Source organism: Harpia harpyja, chromosome 4, assembly GCF_026419915.1.
Source record: "Harpia harpyja isolate bHarHar1 chromosome 4, bHarHar1 primary haplotype, whole genome shotgun sequence".
In the NCBI taxonomy this organism is placed as follows: domain Eukaryota; kingdom Metazoa; phylum Chordata; class Aves; order Accipitriformes; family Accipitridae; genus Harpia; species Harpia harpyja.
The window spans coordinates 4747940-4767791 of NC_068943.1; the positions used below are offsets into that span (position 1 = coordinate 4747940).

At 42.3% G+C, this 19852-nt stretch overlaps 1 protein-coding gene across 4 annotated transcripts in view; it reads right to left on the reverse strand.

Moving 5' to 3' along the window:
- CLYBL (citramalyl-CoA lyase) overlaps window positions 1-19852 on the reverse strand; it is a 175591-nt gene that overhangs the window by 70213 nt on the left and 85526 nt on the right. For all 4 annotated transcript variants that reach the window (XM_052785704.1, XM_052785701.1, XM_052785702.1 and 1 more), the window contains one exon: window positions 13671-13860. In XM_052785704.1, the coding sequence (XP_052641664.1) occupies window positions 13671-13860 (190 nt within the window). The remainder of the gene's footprint in view (window positions 1-13670; window positions 13861-19852) is intronic.

A 19852-nucleotide genomic window follows, 5' to 3' on the forward strand; every position in this document is an offset into this window, starting at 1 on the left:
AAAGAAAGGGGAGGTCTCCGAGACCTCTTTGGCCCGCTGGCTGCTCTTAAGGCAAAGCGTCGTTGCTCTTCCTACAGGGAACATCATCCCTGGGAGGGCATGAGCCACTCAGCACTTTGCTATGTAGCACCAAATATACCTCTATGAAGAGATGGACTTAGGAAGAGGTGATGCCTGCCGACCGGGGATTGGGATCGCCCTCACAGGCTGAGAGCCAGTTGCTCTTTCCGCTAGTTTCTGTCAAGTCACATCAAGCGCTACTCAGAGGTTGCTCAGTGTGTGAATCCCCCCAGCTACCAAATCGAGCATGTGTGCGCAGGGCTAGTTGTAGCAGCCTCGAGCACTGAAATCCGCGACCCGCCATCACATTTCTGGGCATTTCTTCTCGGCACTTCCATTGTACCTCACCGATGATAAGCAAATTTGACGTGAAGCCAAATTCTGAAATCAGGTCCCCTGACTGGCAACGCTCAGGAGCTGCTGCTGCTGCTGTTTTCCACATGCTTGTCCTGAACGAGCTTCTACTAAGCATCTACTCTAGAAAAACACATATTCAGATGCAAGAGCGCCGGGTGGCAGAGCCAAGCATCCCTCATCCCTCCCTCCCTGTTCAGTGAGTGCTCTCACAGTCAAGTAGCAGCCGGTCATGGCAGGCGCAGGGTCTTCTGGAGGATGAAGGGTGCTCTGCTCAGTAACAACATTGCTCCCTCGCGTCTCCATCTCTCTCTTCCAGAGACTGGAGGCAGATGATGAGTGTTCAGCCAAGTGATGTGGATGCAACTCCCTGGTCATATAACGCTCTTTTCCCACATAATCTTTCGTTAATTCTCATTTGAGAGCTGCTTCACCTGCTGTGTCACCATATGAAAAATGAAGAGCTAAACCTATTTACACAAGCTGAGGAGCTAGCCAAACATTTTAAAAACAACCCAAGTCTTACAGGCCAAATCTCTATACTTTCCAACCCAGACAGAAAAACTGGAAACAAACGCTAAAATGCTACAGCATTGCTCATTACTTAAGGGGGAGGGAAAGATAGGTCCTTTATCTAAGGATCATGTGCGACTTGGAGACATCAAATTCATGTCCTTCCTGATGTGAGAAATCACAGGCACGTTCTACTCCCATTTCTCCAAAGGTGCCCAGCACCACAGAGGGCTGCGTCAATGGCTAAAAGATACCTGCGTGCTTTAAAGCACCAGGCTTATGGACTGCTGCATACTTCTACCTACAGAAAAAGAAAAAAAAAGCATTTGCAGGGACAGATTTTTGAAAAAGAGCCACAATAGAAGGCAAGCAACTATTTCCAATTCCCACTAGAGTTCATTATCGTTGGTGCAACATGCACACAACAGGGGATAAATCTTGGTCCTGTTGATGCCAAATGGTGTGAATTTTCCCACTGACATAATGGTGCCAAGGTTCTTCCTCATGGCACTAACTTCAGAGGAGGACAGTTTGGCAACTTAGAAATTTCACACTATTTCCACAGCTTAGATGTTGTTATATGCTTTGCAACATAAAGTCTATGCTACACAACCGTGATTTAAGAAAGCCCTGAAGGCAGTCACAGCTACACGTCTGGTAACGGATTTAACCACAGCAATGATTGCTATACACACACGCTCTGGCAGAAAAGATGCTCGGTAAAAATGTAAGCCAGTAAGTAATAATGGTTAAAGTAGCAACCCACAAGGAGCAAAAATGCAGCACTTCAAAAGCACCAAACCAAGAATCAACCTGTGAAGCTGTGTATTAGGTTTGCGAAGCCACAATTAAATCTCTGATAAAAAAACCCCAGTCTGACAGTGACTCAGATCTAGTTCTGCTTTACTTGAACCAAGAAATTGGGAGGTTAGAAGGCAAAATTAGAACAAATTGTTCAGTTTAGCTCTCATTAGTAATTAATGAAATTCTCTATTTGATAAAAAGGAAGAAATTTGTGAGACAAGATGGCAGCCAACAGATACTGTTACAGTAAAATCTGCACAGGGTCAGCAACACTGCATATGATGTTGCAAAATCTGGAAGAAATTGTTTGGCATGTTTTTGTGACAGATAAATTTATCAAGTGGATTCCTTTTAAGCCTCCACACAACAAAATACTACTTCCATTACTTTAATGCTGCAGCTGTGAATAAGGGCTCAGATTCTAAACACATAGCTTTTAAAATAATTTACAGGAGACGTATACTTCACAATTGTAAGTAATAAAAGGCTTGCAATGCAACCGTGATGACAAAGATTTTTTAATTGAAATATGACATGGCATATACTCTTACAGCTATTACAGTCTATCAATGCCTAGAATAAGATATTGCAAGACGAGCAAGTTCAGTGACCCCGCTCATCTCCTGTATCACTGTTTACAGCAGTTGTCCCATAACTGGCCTTTAAGGTTTGGAAGGAGAACTTCATCACGGTCTTTGTGGAACAGCTTTATGGGCCTGTTCAGTGAAGGGACGAGTGTTTTTTCTGCAGTGCTGCCAGTCCTTGGCCTCTAGAGCATCTAGCTGGAATGCAAAGACCTTGGCCCTCAGGACAGGAGAAGGCCTTCGTGGCTATCCCATGCTCATGTTGGATAACTGTGAATTAGTCACAAGGCACTTACTTATAAATCAATGCGTGGGCTAATGAATTACGGATTGTGGAGCCTTTTCCTACCCGGTGTATTTCTTTTGTATTTGAGGCAGAACATGGCCACTCCCAGATTTCATTTCTCATGCATATTTCACTCCATTTTTCCTTCCTGCAGTATTTGTGCCATTTATCTTGTCCTATATTCACTTTCCTTTTTTTTCCTACTTTTGGGAAAAGCATCTAATATCCCTGTAGCATTAGTTTTTCTTTGTTAATGTCAAAAAATGTTAATCCGTGAAGACTTGCTTCCTAGATAATGTTAATTCAGCTGCCAGTTTTATAATAGGATTATGCTTTCCAGGATTTAAAAATCCCACTTGTTAGCTACAAAACAGACTTCTACTAACAACTATAAAATCTAATTTAATCCCTATTGGCATTAACTAAATAGCTGAGGTATAATTTCTGTCTAGCTACACTTAACACCCTGCTATTGCCATAAATATATAAAATTCCCTTTGAAGTTATAAAAGAAACTGTTCAGTAGGATAAACAGGGTCTCATGAGTCCAATCATATGCTATCTCCAAGGCATAACAAATGTTGTTTACATATTGTAAGGATTTTGTGGACAGTTTATTTAAATAGATTCACCCATGTTTACATGTATTAATTTGCCCTTTTTCTCAAGAAAATGCAAACTAAATTATGATCTATAATTATTCTATTTAAAAATAATTGGTTAATGAGTGGAAGATTGGGTCTGTGTGGAATCAAAGTTTAAAATGTAACCAAATAACCTGGCTAAGATGGAAGAAAATACCAATTTGTTCAACATATCCCCTTTTAACGCACAATTGCTTGTGAAATCTTAGAAGATGAAGTTATCTCTAAGCCTGGCATGGGAGCAGCTATTCTGAGGCAGTCTAGTAAGAGACTGTAACAAGTAAGGAGGAAAGAATGAGCAAGCCATGGTTTATAATCATCCTAAAATGAACAGCCAGGGTCTTTACAACCATTTGCTCCCAATTGGGGAACACCACAAGGATTTACGGTCTTCTGGAGCTCAGTGATGAGAAATGAAGAAAAATATTTACAATTCTTTTCTCCCAATCTTGAAATAACTGGCAAGTACATTGTTCTGGAGAGGGTAGCCCTAACGCACTGCAGTGAAAGAAGTATAGCAAAAAGAGCTATTACAGTGATCCACGGTAGACAGCACTATGTTATGCAGCCATTCAGGAGTTGAAACAGCAATCTCAGAGCAACCAAGCTGCTTTAAAGACAGAAATTGTAGTCAAACTCAGAAAACACTACGATTTTATTTATCCTTTTAGAAAAGATGCACAGTGCTGATCAGACTCCACAGTCAGCTTATCCCTTTCCTTATTGATAAACAAGAAGACAGATCATAATCTCCCTTATGATATTTGTAGCCAAAAGGAAAGATGGGCAACCTCAGCAGAGCAGCTTACATTAACATCCAAATCTGCAGTATGCTGGATGTGCAGATCTGTGCATTTGTCTTTGGAGACAGACATACAACATACTTCGGTCAATGCATTTAGATGTGCTAACAACTGCACATGCTCCATACATACATAAAAACCACTGCCAAAACAGCAACTTTCACACGTGGCTAGATGTTTTGACTTACCTGAAATGAAGAAAAAAACCTGGCATGTTTTTTGCTTCTTTGCAAAAGAATTCCTTAGTTAGAAGCCCAAACTCTGGGCATGGCAATGTGTAACCTGGGGACACATTAAGACCTTTTGTGCCCCTGGAGCCTGCTGCTTACTACGTAGCCAGCAGAGCTATGCAGGTTTAGATGTGAGTCAACAAATGCATGTACTTCCTAATGTCTGTCCCCGTTTATTATGGCTTTTACGACAGGGACAAGAAAAATCACAAGAGTTGCGTATTGTGTTCTATTCTGGTATGTGAGTGTGCAATGAATTCATGGCTCTGGATGCTCTCCAGTTTCAGTAAGCCAGAGATGTGTTTTTGTAGCTATTTTGGATACCAGCCTGTTCCATGAAAGTGTATTCTTTTGGTGTATAAAGCACTGTTTAACGTACAGCCTTTTCACAATTCAGAGAAAAAAGTAATTCATAGAATATGTAAAAACTAGGGCTTTAGAGAATTGTAATCCATGTGTTTTGTCTTCTGTTGAACAGAGATAAATTACTCCACTCTAAGTCGAAGGGATGTCATGGCATGGACTTAGTTCATGGTGGAGATAAAAGGCTGGGTTTAGATGGTTCTATGCTTATTTTGGGAATGGTGTGTTCTGCAACTAGCACGACACATGTGCCTTCAGTTCAATATATAGTGGTGCATAGGAGGAAAAAGCTCAAACTCCTGAAGGGCTTAATCCTGAATTACTCATTTAGACACAAATGTCCTTAATTCATTGTGAAATGTTATCTGAATAAGGACTGCAGAATCTGCAGCATCATAAGTATTGTGGACTCCTGCTAACTGGACATACAGTGGAAGGAAATGAGGCATAGGTACTGGTGGTTTAGCTCCCACCACTGAATGCTAGGATCCTTTTCTCTGGTTTCCAGAGGAATATTAGATGAAACCAAAGGTACAGAGGTTAAATACCATGCTTTCAGCTGACACCTGCCAAGGTTCCCAAGCCTAGCCATGGCCACACACATCCTCACCCTCATCTGCAACTTCCATGTGTACGGCTATGCTGTTGCTCCATCTGACATCAAAAATTCTTTTCCCTTACCCAGCATCCCACCACAGTTCCTTGTTTTGCTACCTAATAACACTACTAAACCCCAGGTAAACAGGTAACGTTTAAACAGTTTGGTAAAATAAACCACAGATTTTGCCCATAATCTTCTGAGTATCTCTAAGGTTCCCCCCGCTCCTCACCATCCTGGGACAGGTCCAGCTTTGATGGCATCAATGCACTGGGGAAAGTACCATGCATTTCCACCTTCCCTTACCTACCTCTCTTACCTAAATCAGACCAAAGGTCCACTAGACCACTACCTTGACTGTGACTGTAGAGATACGTCGCAGAAAAGTTCATCAAAGAGGGCACGTGCTGTATTCTCTGCGTGTCCTACTGCTTTCTGATCCATGTCCCTGTTAATGGGGTCTGTGGGTTTCCTCATGTTTGGCCTTCAAAATGTGGCCCTTGCAATGTGGAAGAATAAGCAGGACAATAGAAACTTGGACATACAATCACATTCCTCTGCCTGCTCATGGCCAACAAAAAAGCAAAGGAGACCTGGAGCAAATGGTGTTGAGTGCTGTGAACCCCTGTGACTGCGATCTGGGCAGTACCTTTATGTTTTCCTCACTCCCAGTACCATTGCAACCTTGACAACACAACCCAACACATGGCTCTGCATGCAAACAAAAGTCTGCCCAAATTAGATCCAACAGATTGTTTCTAAGGTACACGTGTATACTGAACTTTTTGTATTGGCTTGATCTTCTGTAGCACACTTGAAACTCAACGGCTCCCTTCAAGCTAAGTGCTAGATGAGCAGCGGCTGTGCAGCCAGGTCCTTCCTAGTATGAAAACAGATGAAATATATTGAAAACTGGTCCAGAAATGTGTAGCAATACATGACTTCCAGTCCTGCAATTAGCCTTCGATACCCAGCTGTGCTGATGAGCCTGAGGACAGTGGACTACACACAGAGTTGAAGTACTGTGAATTCCAAGTCCATACAAACATTAACTGTATGTTTTAAAATATTTTCCCAGGTCTATTAATGTATTCCTGCCTGAAATCCCTGTTAATACTGAGCCAAGACATTTTCCCTAAGTTTCTAGACACCGTTCTGTCAGCAGTAATAGATATATCAGAACATGTCCAAGTCAAACTTAATTGGATACATCTGAATCAGTGGAAAAGAAATAACTGGCAATTCAAAGGCTCTGCTCGAAGAGACACAGGCATTACTGAGCTCATTAAGAAGAAAATTGCTGAATATTGTGATCGTCCTTATGAATCCTCAAATCTTTACGTAAGGAAGATGATTGGCTTGTAGAGTAAAACAATAGGAACAAAAACTTTTATTGTCACAGTTACCGCTCAGGAGTGGCAGTTCTTCCAGGACCATGGTGGGATTAATAAGGAAATGAAAACACTTTACAACTTTCATAAAAATGTATATTCATCAGAACTCTTCAAGGATCAAAAAGGCCTTGCAGAGTTTCACTGTACAGTTCAGCTTCCCTACAATAAACCAGAGAGATTTTGGACTCCCCAATTCCTACAGAAGAAATTTCCCATGCTACTGAGAATTTTAATAATGGCAAGCCACCGGGGAAAGCAGCATTCCCATTTTAATTTTGTGCATCTTTTGAAGAGAAGTCACCCTACTATGCGCCTGTGTACATTTAATCATTCTCTACACACTTTATCAGCAAGCCTTCTCCCTGTAGGAGGAATACAATTAGGTACAGTACTAATTTGTTATAAATAAAGCAAAGACCTGGTAAAATAACCTAGTTATCAATGTTTCATGCAACTGTGCCTATGAAGTACTAGCTAACATTCTCACTATGAGCCTAGAGAAATACCTGCGGCATTGATAAATCCTAACCAACTTGGCTTTATTAAAAAAAAAGATTATCATCACATAATACAGGAAAACTGTTGATTTTAATTGAAGTAGCTAGAGATTTATGGAAACCAACTGCAGCTTTTTTCCACTGATACTGTAAAAGCCTTCAATAAGATCAATAAGGAAATGCATTTCAATAAGGAAAGCCTAGGATTTTTTTTGTATACCACGCTGACCCATTTTATGTATTTATCTCCACTCCCAAATTTAGTTGAAGTGTTATTTTACATGCAAGAGCCTCTTCTCATCAGTGATAAGGAATAAAAAGGTCAGAAGGCCTCAGATTAGAGGAAAAATGGTAGGCAAGGATGCTCTCTTGCCGGCATGCTGTTTGTTCTGACCCCAGGATCAGATCACTGGAGAGGTGGAGGAGGCATTCTCATGGAGAGAAATCTCCATAAAATCAGCATGTATGCAGATGATCTGCTCTTAACTGTAATGAACCCAGAGTCATCTCTTACATATGAGTTATTCATAACAGAACAGTTTGAAAAGTGGTCAGGCTTTAATCCTATTTTTAAAAACAGACGATTCAAAAGAATTAATTGATTTTTTTTTTCTTCCATGGCACAGCACAGCAATGATCTTTTAAGTGGCTACAAGATATTAAGTAGGAACAAAATTGTGCTATGACCCTAAGAGGCCATGCTCCGGATAAGCAAAACAGGTCCTTCCCTATCCATCCTCTTAGCCCAACCGAGCTTCCCCTCGCTGCTGAGGGGAGCAGGGAGAACAGAAGAGGCTCAGGGCTGCTATTTCCCCTCTTGAGGAAGGGATATGAGGAAAGGACAGAGCTAAGGCTTCCTCTTCCCCAGCTTCTCTTGCTCAAGTGCTGGAGGAGAGAGCAACTTCCTTCTAGAAGAGACAAAGTGATAAAATCACGATTCACAGCAAAAAAGACTTAGGAGCTTAAACCCTAATTGGTCCTATGTCGTTTTACAGTGCAGCCCTGGATATCAATAACTTTTATTGGATGAATGAGATCTATTTAGTGCCAGAGAAACAACAATAAAATTTCCTATTTTCAAGTGTTTTGTGCCAGAGAACCGCACAGACATTTCCCAGCCATGTGTACACTCCAAGGGATTGCTTTTACACCTCTGATACAAAGAATGTGAGGAGGAACACGGGATTTTGTTTTGATTCTTAATTATAACACTGGCATTCCCATGGAAAGAAAAGGCCAAATCCTAGCCCCTTAAAAATTTGCCTGAGATGTTAATTTTCAAAGGTCATCTTTGGCAGAAGGGACTGTGCCCTGCCTGGCCTGATGGCGCACTAAAGAGAGCTACAGAGTAAGGTGCCATATATCCCAATTATTTAAAACCACCCTACTGACCTCAGTGAAGATAAAGCCACTAATAGCACTGGTTTCGAGGCATCAAAATGCTCTGAAACTCTTGTCAAGGGCTCAGAAAGAGGCATAAACACTACAGTAGCAGCTCCAACTGGTCTCTTGCTAGGCTGGCCTGGCAGCTAACACCTCCTGGATGCTCTGAAGAATAGCAGCACTGAAGACAGCATCCTGCTGAAAAAAATGCTTTTCTAGAAAACTCCTGTAAGGGTGGTAACCTTACAAGACCTACGGGAACTAACTACGAAATCTCAGCCCCCTCTGCCCTTGGAAAATGAAAGCACTGCCACGGAAATTTTCCTTTCTCCATCAGGAGAAGGAAACTTTTCCACCTGATAAGAGGTTCACCTGGCATGGAAGCACAGTGAGTAATGCAACTCTACAGAGAAAGCTATACCAGGGAGTACTGGCTTGGCTGAGAGCCCTTGAGATATCTTCAGACAGCTCAGCTCCTACACAGAGACCTCTCAATGGCATAACATGCAATTCAGCTTACTGGCTTATATGACTTGGTCAAACACATTGATGCAGCCATCTTTTTAATTTTTTTTCTTTTTTACAATTAAAATGAAAGAATATTCAGGCCTTCTCTTGTGAAGAGCTAAAATAGATGCAGCCTATTTTTGTACCATTTTACAAAAAGTCTCTAGAGTGTGATGCGTTTGCAACATATCAACACTGCAATCTGTATTATTTATAATTTTATAGTTTTAGAACTTCTATTTGAACTGTTCACTTAAAAATATTGCCAAGCGAGCCATTCCGAGTCATTTCTTTAAAATGTATAGCAACACTGGAGAAACTTTACATCTACATTAGTGGGGAAGAGCTCTTCACCCGCGAATTCCTTTAGTAGTATTCAGTTCTCCCCCCAACCAAAATCTAAATTTCTGTTGTAGAAATTCCCAACATCTTACAGAGTCAGACGCCTGGAGACATAGCTGACAGTCCACACCATGTGACACTATGCATCTGAACCTCTAAAAACAGCGTGTGGAGCCCCAACCAGGATTTGAGGTCAGCATGACTAGTAGGATATGTTCAGCAAGACTAAAGCTAACTTTTAAAAGAAGGCTGAAATTTTCAGCAACACTGGGATATCTTCCTACCATCTTCCCTATTCTGAATTTTTTAAGAACCCCTACAGCTCTGTCCAGTCCCAAAGGGGTTGCAAAAGCTCCATGTGTCCTACTCATACCAGGATCAGCTTTCACCCTACTTGCAGGCTTAGTATTCAGCATACTATAACTTTGCTTTTTAGCAATTTCTTCCCACTGGTTCCCCTCAGAAAATTTGCTGAGGAATTTTCTCCTTGTGAACTTCTTGCTGCAAGGTGATTTTTTTTTCAATTTAGTCAAAATATCAACTAGAAAAAAAGACTGAAAAGAAGGAGATGTCAACAGATGATACCTGAAATCACGGTCAGTGCTGTAGCTCTTGAAGGTAAGAAATGCAGACACCAAAATGGTATGCATATTAGGGTATGGGTATGGGTATGGGCTCCATTCTTCTGGTGCTCTCTGTGAGCAACTACAAAACATAATTGTGGGTGGAGGGCGCAGGGGAAGATATCTTCCAAAATTTCTTTGAGAGAAAATATTGTATAGAAAACTGTTAAAAAGTTTTAATTTAGACTACAAATGTTATCAGTTTCAGTTATAGGAAGTTCATCTTCCTCGTTTCCCTCTAAATGAGAAACCAAAGGGAGCTGCTGACATTCCAGATTATTGATCTCTCCAAATATAACTTAATCCTAATACAATCCACAGAGCATCTTGTTAAAATAGACTTGTTAAGATGTGGTTCAAACTTGCTGCTTGGATTTGATGCAAGTGAAGGCCTTCTGTAGACGGGTAAGTTTGGCTCACGGCACTGTGAACCTTCAACCAGGCCCCGATTTTCCCAAAACCCAACATTTCTGCAGCAGTTTCAAGAAAATGCATATGTAGCATTTTTAGTGATATAAAACACAGCAATAAGTAGTCAAATTCATCAGTACTATTCATTTTAAGAATAATGATTAAAGGACAGACTCAGTGTTGCTGTGTTTCCCAGTGGTTATTTTTTTCTCAGTTTGAGATGACCCATTTGCAATGGGCCACTGAATACTGTACTTGCATGTTCTTGACATATCTTTCACACAAAGTCTCCAAACACCTCAGAAACATTAATAAATTAAGCTGCAAGAGCAATAATAATTGCAGCTTCACATTCACAGAACCTAGGTCTCAAAGTCTTCTGGAGTATCTGTGGCAGATCTAAAAATGAAATTCAATCTTCCAATCACTTTGAACTACACTTTACTACTAGATCATGCAATCACACGGTGTAATTCAGGTTGGAAGGGACCTCAGGAGACTACCTCGTCCATCCGCCTCCTCAAAGCAGGGCTAACTGCTGCTCCACACCAGGTTGCTCACGGCTTCATCCAGCCAAGGCTTGAACACCCCCGCGGAGGGAGGATGCACCACCGCTCCGGACGACCTCTTCCAGCGTCTGGCCACCTGCGTGGGGAAGATTCTTCTCCCTTGTCTCCAGTCAGCATCTCCCCTCGTGCAACCTGCGGCCGTGGCTCTTGCCCTGCTGCTGAGCTCCTCGGAGAAGAGCCTGGCTCTGCCACCCACCCTCAGGCTCCCCTCGGGCAGCAAAGCCTCCATCAAGGCCCAGCTCAGCCGCCTCTTCTCCAGCATGACCAAACCCCGCTCCTCAGCCTCCCCTCCTGCGCCGTGACCACCTTGGTGGCCCTTCCCGGGCTCCCTCCCATTGCTCGCTCTCTCTCTTGTCCTGGGGCCCACAGCTGGGCACAGCTCCCCCTCCCCGGGAGACCCCCCAAAGCCAAGCGGAGGGGAGGGACCCCTCTCCTGGACCTGCCGGCAGCACCCGTGCCAGCACAGCCCGGGAGGCGGTCGGCCGCCCTTGCTGCGAGGCCGCAGCGCTGACCCCGTTCAGCTTGCCACAAAATGGCACCCAGGGCCTTTTTGGCAGAGGTGCCCCCAGGGACTCACACCCCCAGCCTGTACTGGTGCGGGGGGTTACCCCAGCCTGGCGCTGGGACTTCGTGTGTACTTTTGTTGGACTTTATTACATTTCTGTCAAGTCGTTCCTCCAACTGTAAAGCCCCATCCGAGGAGCAGCTCTGCCCTCCAGCGTATCAGCTGTACCCCGGCGTGTCCTGTCTGGTCACACAGACCATCTTATTTAAAGAGACCCTAACTTCATCCTCCCCTACTGTGGCTGCTACCTCCCTCTCCCAAGTTTTGCTCCTAGGAGATGACCTCGGAGGCCTGAGAGCAGACTCGGACAGTAAGGCTTCATGGAGCAGTGGGTCCACGCTTTCCCTGGTTTTCCTTCCCGTTTTTGCTGCTGATGCACTCGTAGTAGCCATTCTTGTTGTCCTGCTCACCCCTCACCAGTTCAGATTCCAGCCAAACTTTGACCTTCCTCGTTCTGCCCCTACGTCCCCCGACCACACTCCCGTGTTGCTCTTTGGTAGCCTGTCCCCACTTCTAACTCCTGTCTGCTTCCTTTTTGCATTTAAGCTCAGTCAGGGGCTCATCTGTCGTCTCAAGTTCCTATTACAGATTTTCCCCCTGGTTTCTTTGAAATATTTTACCCAGTGGCATAACTCCCCTTCACTTCAACAGAGCTAGAATTTTATCACCCTTTAGAAATTACTACTATCAACTTTGTCACCTTGATCATCAAATTTTGTTTTGCTGTCATCCTCTATTACTAATAGATGCTTCAGCTATAAATTATTTGTTTGATATAATTAAGCTGCACCTAAAAATACTACAGTTTAATACCTAATTGCGTCTTGCATCATCTTACAGCAGCAGCCTCCCAGATATGACCTAAAAAATACTAATTCACTGTGACAGCAGATATGATCTTAGTCTTCCACACAGAATTTTAGCAACTGGAAAATGTTTTCCAACTGTCTTCAGCAGTACACGTGAACGTTGAGCAATGCTATTTTCATTTTTCAGAACTAAAATAGATATATGCAAACTTTGTAAACTTTTTTCTTTCCAACATACGTATAAAGAGCTGAAGGTTAAAGAGGGCACTATCCAAGAGAGTCCTTCTGGAAAGCATTAACCCCCAAGAAACAGAAAAGAATAAAATTTCGTCCACATTTTTGAGATGACACGGGAAAATTTTCAAGCCTATTTTCATAACTTCCTGGACAACACATTCATACTGAAACCCTAAACACTGTTTGCTGTAGTTGAAGCACTGTAACATGGATAGGAAAACTGACAAATACGAAAATTATATGATGGCAAACTTACATTCCTGTTGAGAAATGGCTTTCACTAGGAAACATTTACACCAGTTTCTCATAATTATTGTTTAAGATGGTGGACTGGGCAGTGTTAGGTTTATGGTTGGACTCAATCTTAAAGGTCTTTTCCAACCTAAATGATTCCAACCTATGATTCTGAGATGTGAAACATTTTAAAATTGTTATCTTCATATATTTAAAAATTTTGCTTAAAAACAAAACTGAATGCATGCTAGATCATTCTCTCTTCTTTCACAATTCAATGTCAATGAAAACTTGGCACTGGTACTTGACACATCTACATCTATCTCCTGCTCTGCTCTCCAGCCCTGCTTTCTTGCAGCTCCTTCAATCTAAACTGCCCTCCAAACCCTGGTACACTCATGTTCTAACTTCTTCCTTCAGAAACACCCCTAACAGCGTTTCTTCCAAATGCTGTTTTCCACACAATCTGAAGATGCTTTCATTTCAACAACAAACCCCCCACCTGGTGATTCCGATATAACTCTTTCTTTCCTGCTTCTCTTCGCACAGACCATTTCCTCCCCTTCCCTAAGAAATATGCAGCAATAATAATAGTATCTCCCACTCTTCTGTGATGAGAGCTTACGGCCAGCTCCGTATTCCTTCAAAACTCCCTCCCCACTTACTCACACGGGATCTCTTTCAGTTCTGGGTAAGCAGATTTTCCCAACGCCTTCACAAAGCCTATCACTGTTACATTATTTTGTATATCTTAAGATTTATCTTTGTCTCTCTGGTTGTCACTTCCCCAAGGCAAAGGCAATGTCCTTCCACAAGTTCTCTTTAGCACTGATTATATCACTCAGATAATTTTAAATTACCTTTCTGTTCAGAGCCACACCATCTTCACAGTCCAGCACCGCACAATCTACATTTAGTGACGGGATTTTTCGTATCTTCTTTTCATCATCTGCAGGTACATACAGCACAGCTCGCCTGGGAACGTACTTGTGAGATGATGCAAAATGATAACTAAGCTTAGGAACACCAGCTGGCAGAGGAGAATCCACCCTGTAAAGGATATTGTTGGAATTAGACTCTTGGCTACAATGCTGTAAAGAATAATTGACTATATTTTAAAAGAGAAATGTTCCTACCTAGATAGTGGCTGATTTGGGGTTATTTATGGGTTTTTTTTTTTCCTTAGGAAGACTCAAGGTAGGGAGATATCAGTATTACAGTTAATTACAGTATGAAACTCCAAAATTACTATGTTCAACAGAAGTTGCAAACTTAAATACTCAGAACTGAAGAACCGCCACGGCTGAGGTTATCCATTCAGCCTTAATTACACTGCCCGTTCTGTGTGCTATGACAAGTATTAAATACAGAAGGGGGGGTTGGTTTTTCCCCTGTCACAGGACTCCTCCATAGACTGGAGGTTGTGCTGGGAATGGATCAGGACTGCTTTAGAGAGGGGGCTGCTATCTGCCACGTTTGCTCCAGGAGCTGGACGGCATGCTGTGAATGAAGCTGGGGTGTTGGTTAAAACAAACATGAGTTTGTGCCGTTGATTTTGCAACCTTAGTGTTATATCAACAGACATATTTGCATGCAAATTTTAAATAAGCAAAATGGATGGAGGGGGAAACAAGGGAAACAGGAACGAAAACCCCACGTAATGTGGAACCTCACTAATCCCAACACGTCCTCTCAGAAGCCTCCAGACCTTCAGATCCACAGCACAGACTTCCAATCACAGCTCATAAACCCACCAGCATCATCAGCAGGTTGTCGGCTGCGGTGCCTCTTAAAATTTATAAATGCTTTGTGCACCACGCTTCAGTGCAGGTGTGAGCCGGTGGTGCCACATGGCTTGAGTGGGTGGCATCCGTATGGCCCGTAGGCGTTGGGTTTGTGGTGGTCTCCACCCCGTGCTGGTGATCGCGGTGAGGGACCAGCTAACCCACCCCGAGCGCAAGCTGGGTTGGTGCACTTGGAGGCAGTGGGGCTGCGGGGGGAGGCTGCCCTTGAGCGCGGTAGGGAGCTTGCTTTGCTCCATTATTACAAGCACAGAGAAATAAATTGCAGAGGGTGCCACTGTGTTTCATGGCCTTCCAAAAAAAAAAAAACCCCTTGTCTGCTCCTGTTCCTCCCCATTTCACGCTGTACCCCTGAGCCCTATTCTGCTACATCAAAAATGAGGACAAAATAATACAATTTGCCTTCATACTCGGAGCACAAGTCACTTATGCCACAAAATAATCCTACCATATAACACCATTATGCATTATCATGTATATTATTCAGCACTTTGAATAATGGAAAGCTGTTCTAGCACCATGCTGAACATGTCATTATCGCATCATGTCAGGGACCCATGCATTTTCCTATGCCCTTCATAATAATGCTTCCCAAGTTGCTGCACTTGGATGACACACAGCTACATGTGCGTGTGGGTTTTCTTCAGAGTGAACATGACTAACGCTCGCAAACACTTGGAAATGAGTTCAGTGAATCGAAATCAGAACTGATGTGGTGTGTCGCTGACAGACCACTAAGATACTTGCCTTTCTAAGCTAACCCCATTGAAGAACCCTCTCTTCCCCTCAAGTGTGCACCCTAAAAGTGGAATATAATCCTTGGGTTAAAAATATGAAGAAAGCTTCTATCACATTTTATCTCAGTAAAATAAATCGAAAAGGACAACTATTTCACCGTCTCCTCTGCTGTGTCTCTGCACGTTCTGGGTGGACCCACTTTATGAGCCCACAAAACCCCGTGCTGCCAGACTCTTCTTTGTAATATGCCTGGTAATGCTTAATTCAGCCTAAGAAATGAGGCAGTTTTGCTGTTAAACAGAAACGACACCCCTTTTTCTTACAAGTGCCAGTGCTACCCTTGTTAATAAATCTTTATCTCTAACAGCAACAGCTTCAAGACTTAGGTGGTGGAGGTCCTGACAACACCTGGAGACATGCAACTGAGATCCACTGACTCTCTCCTAAGTACCCTCTTTGCCCCTCTCTCACGAACCACTTCATGTCCCCTGCCTCGTGTTGAAGTGGGGATGGTAACACAACTTGTGGCAACTCAAGTGGCTGCTGGTTAAATCCACTTAATCCCATTTTCTTGCAGTAGTGCACTTTGGGAGAGCAAGGAGGAGGTGGAAGAGTGGTTTATCTCAAATGGAAAGAGGAGGGTCTTTTTTCAGTGTGACACAGAGGTCAGTAAAGAAGTCTGCAGTCCTTCACTAAACATATATGAGGGGACAAAAGTGATTAGTTTCTATTCTCTTTCTCTGATGGCTTCAACCCCGTAGTTCCCAAAGGCACAAAGGAGTCAAAGAGCTCAGCCCATTAATAGTTAACTCCAGCCTAGAGCCAAGCAGTCCCTGAAGCACCCTTCATGACTGTTTCTCACCAACCCTCCAACCCGCCAGAAACCTGACAGACGAGGCTAACACCACAATCTCAGAGCACGCTGAGATGAGGTGTATCTCCCGTCACACAGGTTTCCTAGGATTTCTTTTGGCCTGTCATCGAACCAAGGGCTGTTGGACCAGCCGGTTTCCCTCTCATTGCTGCAAGGACCACAAAGGCGGCTCTGCTCTGCATACCACGCACAACGGCGTGTAGTATCGTGTAGGTAAAGCCGTCGTTACCTGCAGACCAGGTTTAGTCAGGTGTCACCATTGAGGTCTATGAACATTTGTTTAGATGGGGGAGCAGTATGGCTTCCCCATCAGACTGCCTGACTCCGAAGAAATGGTAGATTTTATGCATTAAAATATCATCACCTAACAGGCTTAATGTTAGAAATACTTTCGCCCAGTGGCTATTGGTATCTCCTCCTCAGCTAATCAACTTTGTAGCCACATGGGCCCAAAACACAGGTTTCTCAGGACACAGATTATTATAAAAATATACTGTCAATGTGTCAAATTATTAGTCTTATGGAACATTTTAGCAAGTTGAAGAAGCAATAATTTTTTCAAGAGGTGTGGCCAGAAAAAAAAAATGTATGGGAGGAACCGGTGTCAGTGGACCAACACAGCATCCTTCTCCTTTCAAAACGAAGAGCTCTAGAAATGCACATGTAAAATAAGAGTTTTCAACAAGTATGCTTAGGTGTGACTGCAGTAAACGTTTTCATATGCTATTATTTTGACATATATTCTTAAAAAATCATCGTCTGCTCTCACCGTGCATTTTCCTTGCACAGTCATATTTTATGTTCTACAATAAAATGAAACACAGAGGAAGAAGAAGATTTGTTAAGAAATCCATCTGCCTATAGTCTTTTTTAAAACGGTGGCAAGGCCCAGGGTGCTATGCATATGAGCAGTTAGCTACTCTGGAAGGAAACACTATCCTGATTATCTCAACTTCTGTTATTTTGATAGAATAAAAACATCCCCAGCAGTTACTTTTTTAGGACAAAAAACCCCACACAGCACTGCAATCTCAGAGGAAGAAAATCTTACATATGTTTCCTGACTGCAAGTATTTTAATGATTCAAACTAAGCTTGACTATGCTTTAAACTAAACACATGGACATAATCCAAGAGAATTTGCTAAGACAATGTTTCTTCCTTTAAGCACTGTAAGTTAAAACAAGGACTAGGCTATTGGGTAATGCTCATTAAATTGTTTTACAGCAGCATATTTTCATTCATAGCATCTAGCAGCACGCTGAATGCTCTTGGGTCTTGGAAATGAAACTAAATTTCTTCAGCAAACATAACACTCTACTAAAGTCTTCATCAAATATGTAAAGGTAGCTGGCAAGTTAAAGTTACTTGTGATCCTCTGAGAACCGTTTCACCCAAGAGCAAATAGTTCATCCTCAGGAAGGAGAAAACAAAACCTTTCTGATTACTAAGAGACATTGCATTTCACAATGGCAGCCATACAGTATGACTGCAACCAGTGAAATGACCCCAAATTATACACATTTCCCTGCTGTAAACTGCATTTTCACATTCCAGCATTGCTCATACTCACACATATACTTAACTGCACACACCTGTGCAGTTCTCATCGGAGCCAACAACCTATAGCTCACAAAATAAAGTACTCCCACAAGTGATTTTCAGGATCAGCACTTTAACCCGTGCCTCTGTTCCCTGTTTATTTGCTAGATCAAATCAGCCCTGGAAGAGACACTACACCGTGATCTGCCTAACACGTGTAAAAATACCCGTTGCTCGATAGGCCAAATCTCTCCTTCTACAATCTTTGGCACAGTGTTGGCAAACTGTTTCCGAGGACCATTTTTAGGCATTTGACTAAAATGGTTAAAAAAGCTGGATAATTTTCACAATGCGTATTTCTGACCTGTATGCACATAACTGCATACCAACCACAGTCCCGGATATCTGCGGTGCTGCGGCAGAACGACAGAAGCGACCCAAGACCTAAGACCCCACTGAACACGACCCAGCTAATGCAGCAAAATCTCCTACAAATTATTTAGCCGATGTGTGCAAAAAAAACCCCAGAGTAAACATAATGGTTTTCCTATGCCAAATTTACTAGGGAGTAGCTCACAATCATACACAAATAATCTACCAAAGACAAAGGAAACTTCTACGAAATTACAAAGCCCCGCAATTTGCATAGTAATTCTTTCTAATTAAGAAAAGGAGATATAAGTTGTTTGTTATAAACATCAGCAGGCCCTGTGCAAATACGAAGGGCTCGCAGCCGAGCTGAGTATTTGTCGAATCAAAGCGACTCGCCGGAGAGTTTTATTGGTACAGCTGCGGCGCATGCATTTTATCACACATGCTAATAATCCTGGTTATGGCACTAACATTTTAATCATTTGTACTGTGGGCTTGTTTCTCAAACAATTAGCACTAATGAATGGCCAAAATACCTCGGATCATATATGTCTAATTGCAGTCAAGAGCGGTTATTGTCCGCATGTACATTTCAATTCACCTCTGGGGATAATGTTTGTTAATTGTATTTCTTTATATAGCAAGTGAAAAAAGGCTGTTCACTCAAAAAGGGACTAAGTGTTCTCTTCTTTCCCTTTGTTCCCACAAGAAGCTAAAGTCACTTCAAGAGGCACTTAATCCCATCATCCATGGTTACAATTGCCTTACAGCATCAATCAAAAAGAATCTGAAGTAAAATGATGCAGCTATATTGTGTAATTAAAAGCAATTCAGGTAGTTATTGCTTGGGGCATTTTCCAGGTCCAAATACTTAAAATGGCACTGCGGGGATGCTAAATACTGTAGTGTTTTAAATTTGGTCAACTACAATATCTCACAGAGAAAGGGGAGGAATATGCAAAAAAAAAAATCTCCTAGTGTGTATTGTAAAGCGAAAGAAAAGAGGAGGAACAGCTAACGTTTGAAGTGACAAAATCTACAAGTCTCCATATAAAAGGGAAATAAAAATATCAAGAAGAGAGAAAAGAGGAGGAAAAAGAAAAGGATGGCAGTTTTCAAGGAAAATAAATTCCTCGCAATTGTTAAAAAGTTAACATGTGAAAAAATGCTAACGTTTCCTCGCATGGAAAACAAAAGCTCATGTCACAAGCTTTACCATCAGAATACAGGTCCCTGAAATCTTTGCGCTTTCCTAGTGGAAATAAATCCGAGGTAAACTGAGCAGTTCTTCTTTGGGGAAAAAAAAAAAAAGAAAAAGACTTAGGTTAAAAGAGAAGAGCTATGATATTTACTTCTGAATAAAGCCAGAACTTCCTGAAGGTACTTTACCTAACAACTGCCACTAACCCTGATCCAATTATGCTAAAATTAAAACTGGGGGGGTTATCAACATATCAAACACTCTGCTTTACATTTTCATTTATTCCTTTGTTCCAGACCCACTACGGTCACTTCCCTGACCCTCCAAAAACTAATTAAGAAACCCCCCAAACCTAACCCGTCGCCAGGGCAGGCAGAAGCCACCAGCTCTCGTGGTCTGAGATCTCTTGACAAGCAGCTTTCCTTTACCAGTGCCCTGGAAGAGGCTTTGTCTGATTTTAAACTCCCCCAATAAGGCTGATGATACGATCTCGCACCGATGTAACGGGGAGATC